Source organism: Rhinichthys klamathensis, unplaced genomic scaffold (assembly GCF_029890125.1).
Source record: "Rhinichthys klamathensis goyatoka isolate OS25496 unplaced genomic scaffold, OSU_Roscu_1.1 h1tg000065l_1, whole genome shotgun sequence".
In the NCBI taxonomy this organism is placed as follows: domain Eukaryota; kingdom Metazoa; phylum Chordata; class Actinopteri; order Cypriniformes; family Leuciscidae; genus Rhinichthys; species Rhinichthys klamathensis.
In genome coordinates, this window is record NW_026606608.1 from 1117397 (window position 1) to 1142392 (window position 24996).

The window sequence follows — 24996 nt, forward strand, 5'->3', positions numbered from 1 at the left end:
AGCCAGTGCAATTTTTCCAAGATAGGTGTGATGTGCTCCCTTGCACTGGTCCTAGTCAGAATTCTAGCAGCTGAATTTTGTACCAACTGTAATTTACGTAGGGAAGCTTTAGAAACTCCAGCCAGCAAAGCATTACAATAATCAACACGTGAAAAAACAAAAGTATTGATTAACTTTTCAGCCACAGAGAAAGTCAACATAGAACGCAGTTTGGCAATGTTTCTGAGATGAAAAAATTATGCTTTGACTGTGTTATGGACATGATGGTCAAAGGTTAAATCGACATCAAAAATTGCAAAGCAGAGCCATCCACAGTTAAGGTTATGGACTCTGCTTTACGCAACTGTTGAGGTGAACCAATAAACATCACTTCAGTCTTGTCACTGTTTAGACAGAAAATTTTCAGACAACCATTTCTTAATCTCTGTAAAACATTGAGAAAGAAAAGACACAGGCATATTGGAAATTGACGTGTTTTCATTGTGCATATTTTCAATTCGCAATTTCAATTTGCACAATTTGAAGGGTAATGGAAACGCGGCTATTGAAGGTGTAATCTATTAAATGCTATTAACAAATCATATAATACTGTGTTATTGATAATAATGGGTTCTATTTGTTTTTGATGCGACGTGCCATGCCACTCGTGTCCGCTGTAGAAAGGGTGTTATTTTCAACATCCATGGACAGCACAATCTTTTTCCCACCCATCTTAATCTTTATAAAATCTATAAAAATCTAGTTTAAAATGTACAGTAAGCTTTAGCTGCCTGAGTACTTCCCTGCTTTTGACTGAGCTGCTCTCTCACTGTTCACCATTGCTCGGGGTAGGACTGGGTGGTATGATGATAAATATCGTTACCACGGTATAAAATGTCTATCGTTAGAGATTTTGCTAGATCGTGGTATGTAGATATATAGCACTATTGACACATCAGAGTGATGAAATGCATGAATGAGAACATGTGCTTGATGTTAAAAAGAGTTATAAGCGCAATATATCCTGAAAAGGAAAAGCCTGCCTCTCTCAGAAGGCGTGCGCGAATTTGGGATTTGCTTGATGTTAAAGGGATAGTTCACCCAAAAATGAAAATTAAGTCATTAATTACTCACCCTCATGCTCTACCAACCCCGTAAGACCTCCCTTCATCTTCGGAACACAAATTAAGATATTTTTGATTAAATCTGAGAGCTGGATCACTCCTCCATAGGCTTCTTAAGGGAGTGAAACTTGACAGCCCAGAAAGTCATTGAAGAAAATGTTTAAATATTTAATGTGCCTACAGTGGCTCCACTATAAGTTTATCAAGCGACGAGAATACTTTTTGTGCGGAAAAAAACAAAAATAACGGCTTTATTCGACTATTCCATTGCTTCCTTGTGGGCCTGAGACGAGAGTTCAAGAGATTTCCAGGACGCATGCGCGAGAACTGACCTTCTTCTTCTACTACACGTCTTACAAGCAGAAGAAGACGCGCGCTGTGTGTAGTAGAAGAAGAAGGTCAGTTCTCGCGCATGCGTCCTGGAAATCTCTTGAACTCTCATCTCAGGCCCACAAGGAAGCAATGGAATAGTCGAATAAAGTCGTTATTTTTGTTTTTTTCCGCACAAAAAGTATTCTCGTCGCTTGATAAACTTATAGTGGAGCCACTGTAGGCACATTAAATATTTAAACATTTTCTTCAATGACTTTCTGGGCTGTCAAGTTTCACTCCCTTAAGAAGCCTATGGAGGAGTGATCCAGCTCTCAGATTTAATCAAAAATATCTTAATTTGTGTTCCGAAGATGAACGAAGGTCTTACGGGGTTGGTAGAGCATGAGGGTGAGTAATTAATGACTTAATTTTCACTTTTGGGTGAACTATCCCTTTAAAAGTGTTACTAAGCACAATAGGCAGTGAAAAAGAGCTCAATGCGGTCACGTGCTGACTGAAGCACAGCGTAGCCGTCTGCACAGGAAGCCTGCACTCTTAGCATGCGATAGTGAATTCAGTTCTCTTTCACGTCTTATTGCGCTTGAATGGTCGAATACACATGCAATTATGTCAAAATACCCATCGTGTGGAGTATTCATGTAAACACAGTCGATTATGTCTCTAGTGAAAGTAAACAGTTGGGTGTAAACCGCATGTGTATCAGTATAATGGATCCGTGCATTTGGTCTTAAAGTGACAGCAGCCTAATAAGCCTGCAGCTCTGTCTCATTAATGTGAATCAAACAAAAGAGAAAATTACTGCTCTTGACTGAATAACTTTTTTAGCTTTAATAAGAATACATTTAAATGTAATTCATACAGTGAAGACTGTGCAATATTTTATTTTTTACATTTGATTATTACATTTCTGTACTAATTCTAAGAAGCTACATGTTAAATAACCCTATTGTACCTGAAAAACTTAATTTGTTTAATTCATATTTATCCTTTTTGTAATTTGCTTCTTTTTTTTCCAACAATTGAAATAAAATTACACAAAATAACTATATTGTGATGTACATAGTTATCATGAAATAAAATTTCTCAAATCGTGAAATAAGAATTTGGTCACATCGCCCGCCCCTAGCTCGGGGTGAGTCAGGGGCTACTGAACTGATAAGGTATAGTAGGCATCGAAGTGTTGTTGTGGAGGTGGTCTGATCCAAATATCTGTCACATTGTGATAAATTGCAGGAAAGTAATTTGTGAAAGTTTTGGCTGCTTGGTTTCAAGAAATGCTGTGTTTGCAGTGTGGAGGAATATATGTCAAAACATCAGAGAAAGTTTTATTTCTCGTGTCATGGCCCACTTTGAGACTGCAGCCTGACAGAGATGAACTAGTGCTCAAATGCAATTGACCTTTCGCCGGCCCCTCCCACAAAACGACCATTGTCCAATCACACATCATAGCAACCGTTACTATGTGAGCAGGTCCGTCAAACATCGACTCCAAGCAAGATGGTGAAGCGGTGCGCCCACGGCGTTTGTAAATCGGACATAGGTACCCCGAGAGATTGTCTGGAAGAGTTGTGTTCTTTCCGTTTCCAAAGCCGAAAACACAACGTGAGCGGTGCCTACAATGGATAAAACAGTGTGGCCGGCCCCACTCCCAGTTAAATGTGTCGAACATGGTTAACATGGTTCGCGTGCAGCATGCGTGAGACTGAGACACTGAGATTAGTCAAAGAAACACGGAGAAAGCAGATCAAGAGGATCCACAAAGGAATTACGTTTTCTAAAGGGTTGTTGTTAACATGATATTTTCGGGGGGAAATGTGCAGCAGTGAACCACCCGTAGACTACAGTTTAGAGGAGTGCACGCTCGCAACGGGGAAAAAGCATGAAGCTTACTTGACAACATAAGTTCATATATCAATATCGTAACGAATAGAAATAACCTTTAATAATGTATGGTTCTTTCCGTCTCTTATGTATAGTTATGTTTTTAAACACGAAAATCGCATTCGGCATGGCACGCAAGCGGTTGCCGTGGTAATGAACAACCTGCTTGTTAAAGCGAATGTATAACGTTAATCCTATATATCTGAGGCAAAATTACTAAATATTCAGCACGAGTTATATATTTCTAACTCCAAACAATTAGCCACTGAACCAGCTTATAAAATCTTCTTCAAGGCTGTGCTGGTTGCATTTGAGGTACAGGTCATGGGGTTTCTCAGATTTCGCTTGAGACCAGTAAGCATTAGCCTCGATAGTAGTCGTGTCTCCTTCATTGCGTATTTTTATATTTTGAATATATCCCTCCACTGCATACTGTAACCCCTTGTGCCTCGATCTGGAGGATATCGCTGAGGTATTGCTCCAAAAAAGGTCACTGACACGCACGGGTATACCTCTTCCCGTCATGGCAATCTGTCGCGCTGGTCGTGTTTGACCATTTGTTTGACGGGCGTAGTAACAATAACTAGGGGGCGTGGCTTTTGCGAACGGTCAATTGTAGACTTGAAATTCTTTACATATCGTCTCATTTTCATCCTGTCAGGTGAGCAGGCTTCTGAAGCAGTTCATGCTGGAGCGAGTGACCCCAGAGCTACAGAAGGACGGCGAGGGAAAGAGTGCTTTCATCAAGGAGCCACTGAAGGCTGCTCTCATCATGCTGTATGTGTGGAAACAGTATCGTCTGGAATTAGACAACGGAGCTCTGATTCGTCTCTGCTCTGCCCTCTGCCTGCCGAAATTACCCAAGGATGAATTCCTATCCTTCTGGACTGACATAACAGAATCATTCTCAGAAATAAAAAGGTGAGTACAGTTATCTTATCATTATGTCTAATTATATAAATTAGTCAGTGTTTTGTGAAAATGTACTGTCACGGCCAACTCGCAAGCCGTGGCAAAGGAGGAGACAACACGTTGGATAATGATCAAAAGGAATAACATTTATTAAAGTAAGAAGAATTAAATAGGAAAAAGACTAAACGAAAAGAAAACAAACGACTGAATCGGGTACCAAAACAGCACGACGATGTGAGAGTGTGCCGTCACAGCTGAAGGGAATTAATTGCCCTCAGTCATAATGACGTCACTCACCCTAACTCCATCCTGCAACACAGTCAGAGGGAAAAACAAACAACCCACAAATATGACCCATACTGGGTTCATAACACCCTCCCCCATAGAAAAGGGTGTCCGTTTATGAAACCCAACTTAACCCTTCCCCCTGATAACCCCCATACTGTAAAACACCCACCACTCCGTATTAGACCCAATGTCTTTAGTAACTAGCAAAGGAGAGCAAAACAGTACATGGTTAGTTAACAGTTAAGAAGAGTAAGGAGCTCTAGACAATGCGTCTGCTATCACATTGTCAGTACCTTTGATATGTCAAATTTCAAGTGGATATAATTGTGACCCGTCACGGAAACCAGTGACACAAGTCGGCAGCACAACTTGCGAGCAAAATGAGAAAGAAGCGTTTTTTTCCAAAATTGGTGATTTCCGCTTTTTTGCAGAATCTGTTAGTTGAGATCATGAAGAAGCCTCTCCATGTTTGAGATAACAGTATTGGTATATTTAAAAGCGTACATTTTGAGGTTGAAATCGGCTTGTTTTTCGGAGATTCTAGCATGCAGTAGGGGCGTGTCATTGTCTGTGTGTATTTCCATACTGAATAGCCGCCGGCGCTTTTGCCCCCGCCCCCCAACAGCGTGGCTACTTATTATGCAGCGCTCTGGCCGGCTCTATCTGATATCAAAATTCAATGAAGATCGATGCCGCAAAGATTGTCGCAGACGAGCTGAACCGTGGCAGTTACACCGAAAATGTTTTCGCCGCACTTTGTGGGCTCGGGAAACTGAACCGGAGGTATGGGCGCGGCGCGCGCGCCCTCGGTGCTTAAATACGGCGGCTCGGCTCGCTGACAGCGGTGGCTGGCTGTTTCATATGTGACGTCCCGATTGCTTTGAATGGGGAACGTTTTGTGAACAGGGAACAGACTTAATGGACTGGCAACAATCTCCATAGAACATGAACTGGCGCAGAGAATCGAAATAGAGGATGCAGTTAAGACCTTTGCTGCGATGAAGGCCTGCCGTGCGCGTTTCTGAAACGTAAGTTAAGCTTCATTTGCTCTTTAGTCGTTATGTAAGATGCTGAACCTGCTGATGATATAATATGCTTGCGGACATTTCATTTGTGTGTGTATACGCACAAGTGGTGTAAAGAGATTTGCAACAGTAATCTGAGGAGGTGAAATATGATTATTTGGAAATTCCTGTCATGACTGCTTAAAGAAAAATGCCAGCAGGCATTTACCTCCTGCATAAACTTTAATATTGTTGACATTTTGGGCACATGCGTGTTGCGCACTATTTGCGTTATATGTAGGCCTATGGCTTATTGGTCTTTGTGTGTTGTTGCTGGTTTTGCGTTATATGTATATGGCATATTGGTCTTTGTGTGTTGTTGCTGGTTTTGCGTTATATGTATATGGTATATTGGTCTTTGTGTGTTGTTGCTGGTTTTGCGTTATATGTAGGCCTATATGGCATATTGGTCTTTGTGTGTTGTTGCTGGTTTTGCGTTATATGTATGGCATATTGGTCTTTGTGTGTTGTTGCTGGTAAACGTTGCAAATAGAGGGGCAGCACAATTGTTTTTCGCCTAGAGCGGCAGAAGTGCATTCGCCGGTCCTGGGGGTGAGTTTGCATAAACATTAAAGTTTGTCGTTTTGTTTTAATTCTAAGAACACGTACATGTTATCTCATGTTTAGTCTGTTTAGACCTTCCCATACCTACCTATTGTTATTAGCTAGCTCAGGAAAGAAAAAAAAGCTGTAAAGCACAGGGGGAGCTTTACAGGGGGTATGGCTTATCTAAATGAGATGTAAATGAGCCCTATTGTCACTCCCAGCAGCAGAGAGAGGTGAGAACTGCACAATCTTTTGAGGCCGTTTTCTCCCATTTTAGCTTTTTTGAGTGCCTACCTTCAAATGGCCACAACTTCTCCAAATATTATCAGATTTCCACGTGTTACACATCGTTGGAAAGCTTGGAGACTACACTTTCAGAATCTATGAATAACTCAAAATGCCCAAGAACCGACTTGTGTCCCTAGTTTCCGTGATCGGTCACAATTGCAGGAAGAGGCACCAACTAGTCAAGTCCAAAGAGTGTAAATAAATGAGCGCATTGTGGTCACTATACTGTACACGACCAATGAATCTGACACTGATCCCACATACACCTCAAAATGTTGCAGGGCCCATATGAAAAATAACTAGCATAAAATAACAAAGGCTGCTTTTGCTTTCAGTGGGGCTACCACGGTAGAAAGATTCCTGCAAAATCCCTGATAGTAACCAACTAACCCCAAAAAACGCGTCAACTCCTTCTTGGTAGAAGGAAAAAGAAATTGATCAATGGCCTCAACCTTGGCCTGAACTGGACGCACACAACCCTGTCCAACGACCTTACCTAAGTAAGTCACGGTGGCCTTGGCAAACTCACATTTGGCCAAGTTAACTGTCAGGCCAGCCTTCCCAAAACGAGAAAAACAGGTCTGCAATCCGACTCAAGTGCTGGTCCCATGAATCACTAAAAACCACCACATCGTCAAAATAAACCGCAACTCCCTCCAACCCAGAAACAACCCTATTCATAAGTCGCTGAAAGGTTGCAGGTGCATTTCTGAGGCTAAAACTCATAACGTTATAAGAAAATAACCCCTCAGCCGTAATAAAGGAAGAAATCTCTTGAGCCCTTGGGGTCAACGGAACCTGCCAGTAGCCCTTCAGCAGATCCAACTTACTTAAAAATTTTGCCGCCCTAACCCGATCAACACAATACGAGGGAGTGGAAATGAGTCTGGTTTCGTCAATTTGTTTATTTTCCTATAGTCGGTGCAAAACTGATAAGTTCCATCAGATTTATTTACAAGCAAGCAGGGGGATGCCCAAATGGGAAATGTATGCCTGGCGATCAAGTGTTGGCTCTGTTACCTGTGGAGGGCTCACCATTTCAAGCTCAGTTTACTGGTCCGTATGTAGTGGTGAAACAAGTTACTGTCTTAAACTGTCTGATTGCTGCCCCAGAGAGAAGGAAGTCAACACAGTTGTGTCATATTAATTGGTTGAAGCCCTATTATTGCCCTTCTCACAAAGCGTTAGACGCCAAGACAGAGAAACCTGCATTGGTAGTTGCACTTTGGTAAAGAGTACTTCACAAGTTTTTTTCCTCCGAGGATACTGTGCTGTTGGGACGTCGTAAAAATTCAGACACTTGCATAAAATGTTGACCCATTTACCAGAGAGTAAACTTGTCGGCTTGGTTGCTCTTATTAACCACCATGTCTCTTTATTTGGTGATGTACCTTCATGTACACATTGGGTAGAGCATGATATTGATGTTGGGGATGCTGTAACAGTTTGTAACAGTACTTACTTAATCCTTCTGATTAATTACTTCAAAGGCCTATTTTACATAGCCAGTTTAACTGACTACCCAGATTTTCAGCAAACTCTGGTTTTGCACATTTGAATTTAGCAGTGCTTTGGGTGTCGAAACTAAGACAAAGAACTGATTTGAAACTAGGCTCTGGCTCTGAACCAGAAATCAAACTGGTGGAAAAGGGGTAGGTTTTCTACAGAACTGCTTTAGAGCTGAATTGAACTCATTTCATATTTTATGCTCTTTACAGGGTTATTGAACCGAACTGAATCAACACTGAACAGACTTTAGCTGAACAATGACACCATTGTCTTTTTAGAGCTGCTTTACAGCATAACTGAACTCTGTTTGCATCATTGATCATTATTTTCCTGTTATCGCTGTAAAGCGACTTTGAAACAATTTGTTAAATTTTGTTAAATTTATTGTTGAGAGGAAAACCCCTTGAGATGTGACATCTTGTTTTCAAGGGGACCTCAAGAAAAACATACTTCACAAACATACATGCATAGTAACAAAAACAAAGACAAAAGCAAAATATACGGTTTCAAATGAAAACGTATTAGTGTGGACATGGCCTAAAAGACCTAGGTAAACCATTCCAATCAGAAGGGGCTTTAAATTTAAAGGCTCTCCTCCCACTTTCTTTGGATATATTTGGTACGGAAAAGAAAAGATGGTCAGTGTCTCTTAGGCTGTAGGATGTTTGATATGGAATCAAGCATTGTTTCAGATAGGATGGGTAGTTTGAGAAAATGCATTTGTGAACAAACTGCAACCAATGATACTGTCGCCTAGCATTTAGTGAAAGAAGATTCAATGACTGATACATTTGACAGTGATGAGTTCTAAATGGGCACCTCAAAACAAATCTGCAGAGACTATTGTAGATCACATTCAAAGGTTTAAGATTGGTTACGGCTGTGTTCTGATAAACAACATCCGCATAATCAGTTATAGGCAATAATAGTTGAGTAATAATCTAATCTGTTTTGTAAAACAATTAATTGAGTAGTATAACATTCTTAAGCTACAGTTTGTTTTTCACAATATAATCGATATGAGGTCTGAAAGTAAGTCGGGAGTCGAGCCAAAGGCCCAGATATTTAAACTCATCAACCTTCATTAAAGGACCATCCAGGAATTTAACCTCAAGAGAATTATTTTGCTTATGGAGTGCAGATCTGGTTGCAAAAAGCATGCTATAAGACTTCTTTTTATTCAATAAATGCAGATTAGAAGAGAACCATGTTTGAATACGATTGAAATCAAATTGAAGTGAGTTTGAATCTTAGATATATCGTTTTTAGATGTGTGTGTAACTGTGTATATATAACTGTGTCATCTGCATATAGATGAATCTGAAAGTCTGAGCATATTTGGGGGAGATCATTTGTAAAAATAGAAAATAAAAGGGGCCCTAGGGAAAAACCCTGAGGGACACCCGTTTCCATTACTGTAGGCTGGGAGAGAGCGGCATTAAAATACACACTTTGACGTCTGTAATGAAGATATGAATTAAACCAGAGAACAGCTGATTCGGAGAGACCAATAGCATATAGTTTGTTAAGAAGAATATAATGATTGACCATGTCAAACGCCTTAGTGAGGTCAATAAAGATTGCACCAGTAGACTTGTTATTATCTTGTGCAGAAAGAATATCATTGGTAAGTATTGTAAGGGCTGTTGTTGTTGAGTGATAAGGTCTAAAACCAGATTGATTTGGAGTCAATCTTGACTTGGTTTGAAAAGTCATTAATCTATTTAGACAGTTGCTTAAAAATAAGCTTTTCAAATATCTTAGCTACATTACTGATTATGGAAATTGGTCTATAATTGTTGACATCAAGTGAGTCACCACCTTTGTGTAGTGGTATTACTTTCCACATTAATGGAATTACACAGGTTGAAAGTGATCAATTAAATAAATCATAAAGAGGAAATGCTAGGACATGAGAAGAAAGTTGAATAAACTTCATGTCCAGACCATCAGGACCAGCGCCATTAGATTTTATTTCTGAGATTGCTTGTTGAACATCAGAGGGATGAATTGTTGAAAAGGAGAAAGATATATTGTTCAAAGTATTTGTTATGCTAGAATAGGAGAGCTCAGATGATTGAGAACAACAAATAGAAGAAAAGTGTTGATTGAAGGCATTGGCCATTGAGATAGGGTCAGTGATAATGTTATTGTTCACTCTAAGTTTGGAAGGAGGACTTGTATTGGTTTTGTTAATTAAAGAGGACTTGTATTGGTTTTGTTAATTAAGGAGTTAAGTCTCTTCCAGAATTGCTTAGGGTTCCCTTTCAGTCGTTCACGTTCGACGTAGTCGACGTGTCGACTGATTGGGATCTCACTTAGAGAGCCTGACATCTTCGAGTACTATTAAAACGAGCCAATGAAATTGGCGTGCGTGAAATGCATCACACACTCCGCCCCCGCCCGCGGGTATAAATACGGAAGTGGATGAACGCACTAGTGTCTTTCACTTCGGAGCCGATCGTCTTTGATGTCTCTGAAGAGTGCTGTTGTTTCAACGAGCGAGTGTGTCGGTGTACTTTCTGGAAGACTCTCCCGGTGCTGGTGGTTCTACAGCGCGAGTACAGCGGTGATCGTGAGCTTTGAGCTCTCAACTGCTGTTTTAACAGCAAGCAAATTTCACTAGTATTTGTGTGTGTGTTGACGGTTGGTTGAGGGTGGAAAAGTGAGTGCTTCACTGTTTTTAGTTCGCTGAATTCAGTGTTGCCGCGGTCATTCCCTGTGTGCTCCGGCACTGGTGACGGGTCCCATTTCGGAAAGAGCAACACGGGTGAGTTTTGTGTCTTTTTTAAGATGCCATTCCATCCGTGCGTTTCTGGGTGCGGTAGGGCTCTGTCCCCCTCTGACGGTCACAAGAGTTGTATCACGTGTTTGGGCTTAGAGCACGCTGAAGCAGCTCTTGTGGATGATTCATGTTCTCACTGTGGGAACATGATCATCTCGGTGCTAAGATCAAGACTCGCCTTCGTTCGCGAAGGTGGAGTCCCCACCCCCAGGCCCCGTTCTACTGGTTCTTCTGGGTTACCTTCCCAGAAGAGGCAGGGAGCGCCGTCTGGGCTGGGTGATCTGAGGATTACTGTGACGGGTAATCCGCCCGGCAAAGCCCCGTGGGTCCCTCACTCCTCTTTTGCACCGCAGCCGGTGGAGCTCCCCGACGAGACTGCTGGTCCCTCTGTGGTGGACCCACCAGCTGTCTCGTTCGGGGCCCCTCCAGAGGACCGGATGTCCATTGCAGCATCGGACGGGGAGCTGGGCTCTGGAAATGATGACTTGGCTGCGCCGCCTCCCTCTGGGAGACCGGCGTTGCCCGAGCCGGATCCAGAAATGGCAGCTATGCTAAAGAAGGCCGCCGAGGCGGTAGGGCTCGAGTGGAACCCTCCACCGTGTCCCGAACCGTCTCGGTTGGATGATTGGTTTATCGGAGCGGGCCGGTCTGGTTCTCAGCCCGCCGCTCTGGTACCTTTCTTTCCTGAAGTGCATGAGGAGTTGACAAGGGCATGGATGGCACCTTTCTCTGCCAGAAACCGCCTGAGTAACTCCTCCCCCCTCACTACCCTTGATGGGGGAGCGGCGAAGGGTTACGAGGCTATCCCTCCAGTGGAGCGGTCTGTTGCGATGCAACTGTGTCCAGCGACCGCTACCTCATGGAAGGGAGATCCTCGTCTCCCCTCTAGGGCCTGTAAGTTCTCGTCCGTTCTCACGGGCAGAGCTTACAAAGCCTGTGGGCAAGCCGCTTCCTCTCTGCATGCCATGGCGTTGCTTCAGGTCCACCAGGCCCAGGCACTCATGAATATGCACGAGGGTAGCCCAGACCGTGAGCTCGTGGATGAGCTCCGCACTGCAACTGACCTCGCCCTCCGGGGCACGAAGGTTGCAGCTCGCGCAGTCGGTCTGGCGATGTCCACTCTGGTGGTCCAGGAGCGCCATCTCTGGCTCAACCTGGCGGACATGAGAGAAGCGGACAAGGTTCGGTTCCTGGACTCTCCCATTTCCCAGGTTGGGCTGTTCGGCGACGCGGTTGAGAACTTTGCCCAGCAGTTCTCGGCCGCCCAGAAGCAGACGGAGGCTATCCGGCACATCCTGCCCCGACGACCTGCTGCTGCCTCCACCTGTTCGTCGGTGGCAGATCCTCCGCCTGCTCGTCGCCGAGGGCGCCCACCTGCAGCCGCCTCTGCTCCTGCTGGACCATCGCAGCAGCCTCCACCTAGGTCTCAGCGTGGAGCCGGCCGCAGAAGGGGCGCCCCGCCCGCTTCAGGCGCTGCCAAGCCAGGTGGCAAGCGACGACGAAGGCGTTGAACCTGAGGCGGGCCACCCAGGGATGGAGGGAAAGCTCTTGGAGATGGTCACCGGCCACTCCCTTTACTCGTAAGAGGACCGAGTGAAGTTTTTGTTTTTGTGTGTGTATTGTTCCGCCGTTGGTTTACATAAAAGTGGAACCAGCGGTACCCACATTTTCAAAGAAAGAGCAATTTCTCCCTTCCTGGGCCCCAAGAGGGCTAGTTGACGGTGTGTGACCCTGCAAAGCCTTGCACCCTTCAGCTTCCTCTTGTTCGCCAGCCGGCACTCGGGTGCAGTTCGAGGACCCGGTCATCTGCCTTCTCACGCATCCCTGGCCGTCTCGTGGAGACAGGTAAGTGTCATACACCACACTCAGACCCTGCTTCGGGCCGCCTCCGGGCTTTCCGAGTCGGGTCCCTGTCCTCCACCGTGCTGCCCCACCTTGGGTACGTCTGTGGTTTCCTGGCCCCTGGCACGGTCTGTGTAGCCTGAAGAGGCTTCCTACCGCTCCAGCTGGCCCTGAAACTTCCAGCAGACTCGGCTTGCGATTCATTTCGCTTGGCTTCGCCCTGGCTCAGTGATATTCATCATACCTAGGTGTTGAGCTGAGATGCTCCTAAGTTAGTGATATTTATCACACCTACGTGTTGAGCGCTGCTCCTGTCCTGTGTGCGTACGTCGCAGTCCTACTGGCGAAGGACGTGATGTTGCCTCTCCTCCGGCCGATATGAAGGTCGGGTTCTATAGTCCCGTATTCTTGTACCCTAGATAGGTGGTGGGTTATGGCCATCTTGGACCTGTGTCAATTGAAACGGGCCCTTTTTCGGAAGCCTCCATTCAATTACTACACAGAGATGCATCTTCAAATGCTCCGTCCCCAAGGTTGGCCTGCAGTATTCGACCTGAAGGACAGTACTTCAGATCTTTATCCTTCCGATCCACAGACCATTCTGTGTGCTGACGTCGAGGGTACGAAGTATCAGTACAAGTCCTACCCTTCGAGTGCTCCATAGCCAGTTGGGTCTTCAGGTCAACTGGAAGAGAGTAATCTCGCCCTCGGGCTGAGTATCTCTGTTTCAGTTCAGGAGAAGGACTCGGTCCAACACGTCTCTTCAAGAAGAGTGTGTTAGGCTAGTGCTAGAAGTGAGAAAGGGTCCCACTGAAAATTCAGAGGCTCCTGGGGCATATGGCAGACGCAGCCGCTTGGCTTCCTCCATATGAAGACCGCTTCAGCACTAGTTTTATGATCGAGTCCCGAGGTGACCATGGCAGAGCGGCACGCCCTGTGTGATAAAATATCACTCCGGCCTGCCGCCAAACTCTCAGCCCGTGTTCAGACCTTCAGGTTCACTAACACCGACTGAGGGGCCATGTACAAAGGGCATGCTTTAACGGAGGCCTGGGCGACCTCCGACTGCATTGGTATTTGTTACCTCGAGTTGGCAGTTCACCTCGCTTTGAGCAACCGCTGCTCAGCGAGCTGGTACTGGTCTGAAAGGATAACATCGCGAACCGTTGCGCTAAGCTTCCCTCGCATGTCACAACTCGCCCGTCACCTCCTCCTTGGAGTCAGAAGCTTCTGAGGTCGCTTCATTCCACTATAAAATTCTTCCAGCCTGCTCAATCGTGCCGCCAACGAGCCTCACGACAGCTATGGCCAGGGAGAGTGGAGACTCCAATCCCCTGGCGGTCCAGCTGGGCAGGGACCACTTCGGGGCCGCACAGTTGCATCTGTTGCCCTCCGGACTCGTCCCTCTACCAGTTGTGTTTCTGTCTGAGCGGACATCCCTTGGATAGACTCTGGCTTTCAGCTGACCCCGGGGCCCAGCAGAAATGCGTTCCCCAGTGAGCCTTCTAAGAAAGCGGCTATGCGATTCATTATCGCTTGGCGCTGCTCAAGTTCAGTGATGTTCATCACACTCAGGTGTTGAGCAGAAATGCTCCTGAAGCTCAGTGAATTATCACACTTAGGTGTTGAGCAGAGTTGCTCCTGAAGCTCAGTGAATTATCACACTTAGGTGTTGAGCAGAGTTGCTCCTGAAGCTCAGTGAATTATCACACTTAGGTGTTGAGCAGAGTTGCTCCTGAAGCTCAGTGAATTATCACACTTAGGTGTTGAGCAGAGTTGCTCCTGAAGCTCAGTGAATTATCACATCTAGTGTTGAGCAGTGCTCCTGTCTTGTGCGTGCATGTCGCTTGAAAGAAAGCACCTACTGTGCTAGTCAGGAGGAACAGGTCTTGATAGTTGCCCTTTTTTTGGCCCAACCAGATCTAGTTCCCTCGACAGCCTTCTTGACTTCCCCTGAATACTTCAGGGACGGGGCATGATGGCACCCGCGTTCAAAGAACTGGACGGGGAGGTTCAGGTCGCTATCACAAGGATATGTGGTAGTGACCATCACTTCTGCAAGCACCCCCTTAACCCTCTGGGGACCAGAGTGTTTTTGGGGCCCTTTGGATGTTTTGACTTGCTCTGACATTTGTGCTTTTTTCAGTTGCTTATAAACATATTAATGGCACAGGTGAAATTAAACTCTATTTAGCACAAACAGGTCTACCATAATGTGTGAGCAACATGTATGTACATGTTTGTATTTTTGAGAGAATATTGTTTATGCGTGGTTATTGAAAAAACTAAAAAATAAAGTTTTTGAAATAAGGACACAAAAAACATACTAAATATGAGTCCACAAGACTTTTGACTAATGTACGTTGTTGCCTAGAGTTTTTGCTTCAAAATGATCTGAAAATCATTCTTCCTAATCATTCACATAAAACAATAGATTGTTTTAAATTGTGAAAAACCTTTTTTTGTTTGCCAAGGCAATATGCGGATGGGCGGAACGGCCCAACCCCTATCATGAATAATTAAGTGGTTCTCAGACAGTGACCCTGCATAATAATGAGCCTTTCATTCAGGGGTGTCACACAAGAAAGAATGTAAGGACAATATATATATATATTGTCATTGCATTCTTTCTTGTATATATATATATAGCCTACATGTGTATATATATATATATATATATATATATATATATATATATATATATATATATATATATATATTGTCATTGCATTCTTTCTTGTATATATATATAGCCTACATGTATATATATATATATATATATATATATATATATATATATACACACACACACACACACACATATATATATATATATATATATATATATATATATATATACAAACAATCAAAATATAAATGAAAGCCAGAAGCACATTTTTAGTCATACCTGGAAACAAATCCTGGTCAAATGCTATATGGGCCATTCTACAGAATTGGTTCAAAGTTACAGTTGGAAACATCTTGAAAAGAAAATAGTATTTTCCCATAAATGTCTTATAAAGTATTATTTTTTAAAGTAGACCAATACAATAAAAATAAACCAGTCGCATTTCAAAGTCGCTCGCGAAATGACCGCCAGGTGGCGCAAAGGGACATTTATCAAAACGTAAGTGGGGCTAATGTCAATTAACAGTAAGGATGAAATTCTACAAGTTATGGTAATTTACAAATAAGCCTACAACAAACATTTATTTTTAAACAAATATTTTTAAATATGCAACATGCACGTTTAAACAACAAACAATACAATCTGAACCAGCGCTTCCTGTATTGAGACATGCAGCGCGTTTCAGTTACGATCCTGGTTCCAGTGGCCTTAATACATTCACGGCTTTTTAAAATGTCACAAAGCGTTTTGAGATGGTTTTGAATGAAATATTGAAGTTTATAATTAGGGTATTTTGGCACACCACGCCGAGTGGCTATGCATTATTCTAAAATCTGGCTTTATTCTGGCATGTTCAATTAGAGTTTGACAAACGCGGCGGCGCGTTCATTTGGATTTATTTTTCTCATAACAGCTAAAAGAACTTACTGCGTAATTGTTGGTCATACAGATAAGATATCATCTTTTAAAACTGTAAAAGGTCTACTTTTATTCATGTAGGTAGGCTAAAGTAGGCCTACACTCACACAGGCTAACGACAAAACGTTTTCTCGCTCATGTGAGAAACAAACGTTTGGGCATTTCTCAGTGAGAAAATTCATAGCCGAGCGGTAGAACTGACGGTTCGATCATCAAGATGACACGGGTTCAAATCCCGATCAAACATGGTCTACTGCAAATTTTATATTTATTAATGCAGAGAGATTTGTCTAGCTCTAAAACTCTGTTACACCATACAGTTTTTTGGTTATATTTATAAAATAAAATTACCATGCATTTCCATTTTACACTAGGAACAATAGTATCGAACAGAACGACGTTGCATCTGTACCAATCGTACGAGGCTACCAATCGTAATTTTAAAAGCAGTTCTGTAAAAAAAGTAATTTTACATATATAGCCTATATACAGTATATATATATATATTTTTTATTAGGCCTATTATTATTATTATTTTGATTCCCTACAACCTAGAGTTTTTAAAAACATGGTTTTAAGTAAAGTGTGATTTGCCAGGAGGGACGGGGATTTCCTTCTGGTCTAAACATCCCTGCTTCTGCTGAATTATTTGAATCCCCACACTCCTCCCTCCACAGTAATCAATGCTATAGGCTACTTCACCAATAGACCATATCAAATATAAAATAGAGATATGCAACAAGCACGTTTAAACAACGACAAACAATAAAATCAAAACCAGCGTTTCAGTTGTTCATTAGTTCAAGTGGCCTTAATGCATGCACGGCTTTTCAAAATTTCACAAAGCGTTTTGAGATTATTTTGAATGAAATATTGAAGTTTATAATTAAGTGTTTTGGCAGACCACGCCGAGTGGCCCTATGCATTTTTCTAAAGTCGGGTTTTATTCGAACTTTTGCTAACGACAAAAACAGTTTATCTGTCGTCTCTGTCTCCGGGAACGGCGCGTCACAAAAATGAACCGAAAGCCACTTCAGCTCAGTCACTATAAGAAATCGGCTCTGTCTAAAGCCTTTAAATGTCTAAATATTCTGGCTAATAAATGTTATCTGATTATGTAATCCATATGAAAACGAGAGGTACAGAGGATGTACTCAAACATGTAGCCTGTAAGCGCTTCCCAATGAGAAAATGACAAGGGTGAAAATCTCGCTCTAATTAAATGTAGCAGGCTAAATCGCCCTGAATTAAAATGTAAAAACAGATCAAATAATGTATTTGTTGAAATGTTGCGATATTGTTTCATTTAAGTTCATAATTATTCAATACATGTTATTTAATTTAGCAGCATTACCACGAAGCACCGTGGTTTGATATTTATTTGAATAAAAAAAAAAATAAAAAAAAACTTAATTCACAAATTGCATGCCTGGTTGAAAGGATCCAAAGATCCATGTAGACTTTAATATTGAGTTGAACATTTTGTTCATGAAAACAAATTAACATGCGTTTTTTCAGATTATATTTAGTTTTGCTTGGAAAAAGCTGGCCCAAACCAGTTTTATTTCATCAATTACTGAAATAATGAAATATTTAGTAATAAACTTTTATGACAGAAATATCACTAGGCTACATGTAACTTAAATCATTTAATTCCTTCATTATCAACACTGTCTAGAATAGCGATTTAAGTGTGAATTGCGACTTCTCTTTGTGTTAAATCAGCCTCAGACTCCGATAGCCGGTGGGGGGTTGGAGGGACAGTTCAGTGCTGTATCAAGCGCGCAGGACAATAGGCATAGGTGTTAATGTTCCTCTTTCATATGGAGAGCGAGGGAGACTAAATAAACTTGTTAAAAAGAGATTCAGCGCGAGAGAGGCAAAGAAAAACGCATGTTTTAATTTAATTATGTTGCTTTGGACAATTTTCGTTTTGTAGGCCTACTGTTTTAATTGTTTAATATAGCTGTCATTTCTTTGGCAATACAAATTTAAAATGTCGCAAGAATAAGATTAGCCTAGTGTTTCTTATTTTGCATCGCAAAAGAAATAAACTCTAAACCCGATGCAACCCTGTTTTAAATTAAAAAAACTGTCCCGACACTTTATTTAAACCTTGAAATGTTCGAACTTGGTTTCAAACTTAAGTAATTTTAGTGTTCTTTTACATTACACAATAATTTAGCAGACTAAAGACGTGCTTCTTCATTTTCAGATGCAATCGGCTGACAATCTTCCTTCATCAGTTTATGTCCTTTGTGCAGCGCTGCGGTTCCAGGAATGTAGCAAATTTATGTTGTAATAATAATTAAACAAAACTCTTGACTTTAAATAAGTAAACAGTTATAAACAGTTAGCTATTTAAGCATCAAGAAGGTTAAATATAAACGCTGTTGGCCAACATCGGTTAACAACATGTATGCTACATTGAGATTCGATCTCGAGTCGATTGAAGCTCCTCGAAGCTCGTGTTGTTGCGTTAACCACTGAGCTATCGTCTGTACGTCTGTAAATGTTTTTATTGCAATGTTTTACTTTTTCATTATTTATTCAATTTCATTTCAGTAGCCTAATTTCAGTATTGTGATTATGAATTATTTTAACTACGTTTCACTTGTTGAATTCATCTGCTACCAGCTTTCAATCGCTCTGAATCAGTGCGGTGCGGCAGCAGATTACGCATTAGAGAGAATAAACAAACACTTTTCAGAGTCTATGATTGTAGCGCCTCTTGGCGGTAAAAGGCAGAAAATACACCCCACATTTTACCGCCGCGGTGGAACGGCTGATGTGGGCATTGTCATGGCTTGCCTCAACATTTGCGTTTGAATAGCGCGCGTCCTCCATGGGCGTGTCAGATTAACGCGTAATGAAGTGTAATGAGCTGGGGAAAAAAAATCTGACAGCACTCTCTTTTCATACAGATTACATAAACTGAGAATATTTGTTTTTTATATAAATTACATCATTGAAAAGAAGAGAATTCAAGCTTCATAAAGAAAAATCTCTCGTGCCTGTATGACAAGTATTTGCAGAGTTAGAGTTAATTTTTCGGACGTGTTTCAGAATGGACTGCACTGACAGAGAGAAGGCAAAACTCGCATCATGTTTATTTTTCTTTATTTGACAAAAAGCACAAAACTTTGTTTTTATTGTGAGTATACAGAAAAATAATAGACAATTAACAGGATCGATTGATGTATAACACTTATATGTACGATCAAAATCAACAGAGTATTTTAAGTCTATTTTTCTGCTATGTGAAAAAAAAACGGCAAAACGCGCGGGCGCGTTTCTGGTCCCCAGAGGGTTAAGATAAGGCAGTTGTGCTTCGCTAGTTAGGAGTGGAACCTATTCGTTGATTGAGTCTTCTCTCTGTGAGGAGATCCTGAGAGCGTTCGGTCATTTCAGTGCTCTCTTCCTGCAAGTTGGGTTGGAGTAGGCTGTTCCTTCTCCCTCAATATGATACAGACATTATATGCAGAAGTATGGGAAACACGTCCTGATCGCCAGGTTCCTGAGGGAGCAAGGGTCATCCCTGCGCCCCTCTTTATCCTCTTGGGCCTGTCTCTGGTGCTATTTGCAATCAGAGACCGCCCCTGAGCCACTGCAGGCAGGAGTTAAAAATTCTGTTTTTACAGTTCTCCTGCTCGCATGGTCTCTTCTAGAGGGTAGGGACTTGCTCGCTTTCAGTCAACGACTTGTGCCTGGAATTCGGGCCGGCTAACTCTCACTAGCTGAGACCCCGGCCTGGATAGGTGCCCAAGGTTCCTACCTCTCCCTTAAAAGGACCAGGTGGTGAGCCTGCAAGCGCTGCCTGGAGGAGGCAGACCCAGCCCTGGCTTTCTCTGTCCGTCCGCTTCATTGCGGGGTTACGTGCACAGAACGCAAGCCATAGGACCTCAGATCAGCTCTTATCTGTTAAGGAAATCAGCAGAGAGGGAAGGCTGTTTCCAAGCGAGGTTGGCCCACGGATGTGGCTGCCTTCATCTTGGTAATCCCGAGATGCTCATGTCCACTTAGGTGGTGAGCTCCTCTTAAATGAGTGTGTGCTCCCGCTTAGGCGTTGACACAGAGTGCTTCGCTGACAGATATTCTAGAGTTGAGGGCTGGGCGACACCTTAGTCGAACCGCTGCTTCCCGTGGGCTCCCTTCACTTGAAGCCAGTTTCACTGTTAGCCCGGTTCGTTGTGTCGGCTTGCTGCGCCATTCCCCTCCTATGGACTGGATACGTGCGCAATTCTTGCTCCAGTTGAGTTCCCCTTTTTAGCCGAACCCTCTTGAGTTCCTCCATACCCTTCGGCAACGGACATGGCGGAATGTCCGAAGCCAGGCCTATCACTCGTATGCACTGGTGGAACCTGTGTTAGGCTGGGTCCATATGCTGTGATCCCTACGGCGATCCCATATGTGTATTCTTCCACGGTACGGCTCCCTGCGGCGAGCCCGTGTCTTCCCTTGGCAGAGCCTGCTCTGCCGTCACTGTTCGGTTGAGTCTCCCCCCTGTTGGCTGGAGCCACCCCAGTGACGTTCCATATGTTGTACTGCCCGGTCATCCACCCAGTTCATATGTGTATTCTCCACATTACTTCCCTTCAGGCAGGATGTGGCTTCCGCAGCGTCCCTTCCTTCCATGTTCAGGGAACGCTTTCCCAGTGGTCCTGTAGGAACAGCAGTGACTTCCCTGGCCTAAGCCCTGTCCCTTCCCCGCCTATTGCGGGGGGATCTGGAGGCTTTTGTCTAGGCGCTGGAAGGTGGCAGCACTAGATGGCGTTTTTATTGGGATCCCAATCAGTCGACACGTCGACTACGTCGAACGTGAACGACTGAAAGGGAACGTCTCGGTTATGTATGTAACCCTCGTTCCCTGAAGGAGGGAACGGAGACGTAGTCCCGTAGCCACTATTGCTGGACCACCGCTGACTCCGAGTTACGCTCGGCTCCTCAGTGAAAAACACTAGTGCGTTCATCCACTTCCGTATTTATACCCGCGGGCGGGGGCGGAGTGTGTGATGCATTTCACGCACGCCAATTTCATTGGCTCGTTTTAATAGTACTCGAAGATGTCAGGCTCTCTAAGTGAGATCCCAATCAGTCGACACGTCGACTACGTCTCCGTTCCCTCCTTCAGGGAACGAGGGTTACATACGTAACCGAGACGTTTTTGATGTCTGATAAAGAGTGCTTATAGTAATTTGATTTTGCATTCCTTGTTTTAGTTGTACAGGCATTTCTTAATTTCTTATATTCAGACCAATCAGCAGTTTCCTTTGTCATGCGGTATCTGACCCAGGCTTTATCTCGTAGTTTAAATAAATGTATTAAATCACCATCAATCCAAGGTAAATGACTACCCTTGACCTTAAGAGATGTCCAAGGTGCATGTTTATCTATGACTTTAAGAACCTCTGAGAGAAAGAAATTCCAAGCATCTTCAACATAAGGGATTATTTGAAATCTGGACCAGTTAATACTTATTAAATCTTGTATGAAAGCCTCTGTGTTCAGTTTTTTACACTGCCTTATCCTAATTTCTTTAGGTGGCAGACTGGGTAATCTTATTTTCCAAACACAAAAAAACAATTGCGTGATCACTAAAACAATCAGGTAATACGCCAGATTGAGAGATTGAATGAAGTGAAGATTGTAGGCCCTGCTTCGGTTTTCGACATCATCCAGTTTATCCCGCAGGTAGGAATTTTCGCCCTCGAGTGACTTCAGGTGTTTTTGTATGTCGGATAAGTTGTCCTCATTGGAGCTGACCCTGTGTTCAAGCTCTGATACATGTTCGCCTAAAGTTGTCAGAGAGCCATGGATCGACGTTAAGCTTGACTGAATATTGTCCATTTTTGCGTCAAAGTGTGAAAATATTTCAAATTTCAGTTTTTGTATAGTGTCCACAATAAACTGGTTGGTGGTAACTGCTTGCTCCATTATGGACAAGCGCTGTAGATCAGAGGCTTTGAGGACGTTGTTTATATTTGCGTCAGTTCGCAAAGATAAATGACATTTGTAGCGTGTTAATTAAATGATTTACAAGTTATTTGAAGGCAAATCTAGTCATCTTGCGGGCCTGGCTGCATCAAACACTTATGCTCACAACGCCGCCATTGTTTTTGTCAATTTTGATCTGTCAAAAAACAATCTGTATTGTATAAAGCGCTATAGAAATTAAGGTGACCTGACTTTTTTTGCGTGGTGGCTGGTAGATGATTGGGGTCTTTTTAATATTAAGGACCAGGTCATGTTGCTTTTATGCCCTTGAAAAGGCATCCCAGGTGTATTGCAGGTCCTCCTCTGAGAGGGACACCAAGACGTCGTCGGCATACTGCAATTCTATAAAGGATGTCATGGTATTCTTACTTTTTGTTGATGGTTAGTCAACAAATTCTATTCCATCAATTCTATTCATGATTTTAACTCCCTGGGGAAAAATCCCAGATGAAAGATAGTAGCGATAAGGACAGAGAACAGGGTAGGAGTGACTTACACATTCTTGTTTAACTCTTAAAGAGCTCAGTTTTGTAGTTTGTACTGACATATTTTCATTTCTCAGTACATGGATGTATTTGTCATGTCAGCCTATTTTTTTTACCAAACCAGCCAGAGAGTCTGATAATTCACTGAATCAAAAGCTTTGTTGAGATCTGTAAACGCTATGTATGGGCGTTTTTCTTGGGGTTGATGAGCAGTGAATTCCCTGTTAGTGGGAATTTCACTCTGAAACTTTGGAAGAATTTTTTCTGATAAAGAAAAGAGTCTGTTGTAGGACAGAACTGAAATGCCACTGTAGTGTCCACAGACTGCCTTGTTAATTTTCTTAAATATGGAGACTATAAAGCATCCCTAAGTTCTGCAGGGATTTCCTTCTTGTCCCATATTTTCAGGAGCAGTGCATGGATGAGCAGAGAAGATTTTGACCACCTGCTTCTAAAATGTCAGGGCCTGCAGCTTTTTCTCTTTCCTGAAGTCTTTCTTTCTTAGACTGGATGGTTCTGCCATGTCCTCTATTGGCTGCTGATGAAGTCGATGTGAAGTCTCCATCTCAGGAGTGCAGTCCCTGTTCAGAAGGTCCTCAAGTGCTCCTTCCACCTGTTTTTTATGGTTGCATCATCCATAAAATGGATGAGCGGCGTGACAAGCCATCATTATAATAATGATTTATATAATAGTGCTTTTGTCTAACTCAGCCTTTCTCAAACTTTTTTCAGTCGGGGCACCTTTCAAAAGTGCATACAATCTCAAGGCACCCCAGTGTAAAATATAAATTAAAAACACTGCATAACCCAAATGTAAATGCAAATGTCCTGTTTATTTAGACAGAACAATAATGAACAGAGCATAATACGAACTGTAAATAACAATAACAATAATAATAACAACTTTACAGGGCTATCACTTTTGTGAAAAAATCCTGATCGATTTTTGAGACATAAACGTTCATTGAATCGATTGTAAAATCGATTTTCCATGTCTAAAGACGTTTCCATTTTCAGCGCCAAATATAGGCAAATCCACGGACAACTAACAGGCATTAGCACGAGCGTAAAGAGGGCGCTTGAGACGCGCACAAGTCAGCAATATTTCTGATGATTTATTGGCATGAAGTTTCGTGCACAATGACAAACAGGAGTGCAAGATTCTCGAAAAACAATAAGCAGAGTGGACTGCCATAACATCAATGAAAAACATTACTGCAGGCTTCAACATGGCTGTGTTTACGATTAGAAATGTCAAACAAATTTCGCCTACGTAGGCGATTGTAGGCCGGATCTGTATCTGTATGCATGGGACTGTCTGAATACCGGCAAAATTCACATTTTTGTTGTAAAAAGAGACACGTTATGCAGAAGTATAGTATAGTTTGTATGTGTGTTTGTCAGAGCCTGCAGTTGCTGTGTGACGCGCGTTTGCGCGGTCGGTGTTGCTGCTATAACGCGTTGCTATGGGTTGCGTCACTTGCGTCAAGTTGTGTGTGTGTGTCTTGCTTCGGTCTTGTGAGATGGATTTTTATGGTTAATTTTATATATATATATTTATCTAAAATGAATTTACAATTTTATTAATACGTTCATATGTTTAAAAATAAGAAGAATGTATTTATGTAAATTCAAATATATATATATATATATTTTTAGCCTACGTAATTTTTTGGCGGGCACCCCAGTGTGCCGCGGCACCCACTTTGAGAAAGGCTGGTCTAACTGGATGCAACACAGCGTGACACAACAAAACCCAGACAGTTAACTGATGCCCCATTCTGTTTCTGACACGCTCTAAGCTCCTGCGTTTCTTCTGATACGAAGGACAAATGGACTTTGTCGCGTCCAGTGCTTTTAACTGTTGCTGCTCGACGCAATGCGATCAACTATAATCGCGTCTGGTGTAGACGCATTGTAAGTCCATCCTTGGAGTGGAGTGGTTACAGAGTGGTAGCTAGGCCCATATACTGTTCTTGTGGTGTCAAAGAAACCTCTGGAGTCTGCAGGATGTATTCAGTTCCTTGACCCGTCTTTGTATGATGGTCTTTGCTTTATCATGTGCTGCTCGTTTAATCTTGCAGTTGATGTCGATTGCCGTTTGATGTCAATGAGCTGTTGGGTTTCTGTGTCATTTTCTTCAAACCAATGATGGTGAGTCATATTAAGCGTAGCGTCACTTCTGGCAGGTCACGTTAGTCAAGCTCGCATCAGCTGATCCACGTCTACCTATAGGAATACGATGCCTATCACAGTATTCATATATAAGCTCCTTCAGTATTATCAGCAGCTATCGCGTTTCTCAGGAGCTGATTACCCTCCTCCCTCCCCAGCTCCACCCCTTGTCACTTAGGATTTGGCATTATGATTCCCCTTTGAATCAGACTAAATTCTTGAATTATGTTGTATATTAAAATCT

The 24996-nt window shown here is 42.7% G+C and overlaps 1 protein-coding gene across 1 annotated transcript in view; it reads left to right on the forward strand.

Moving 5' to 3' along the window:
* The window catches only part of rnf213a (ring finger protein 213a), a 118472-nt gene that overhangs the window by 18973 nt on the left and 74503 nt on the right, over positions 1-24996 (forward strand). The window contains exon 11 of the mRNA XM_056249969.1: positions 3979-4238. Within this exon, the coding sequence (XP_056105944.1) occupies positions 3979-4238 (260 nt within the window). The remainder of the gene's footprint in view (positions 1-3978; positions 4239-24996) is intronic.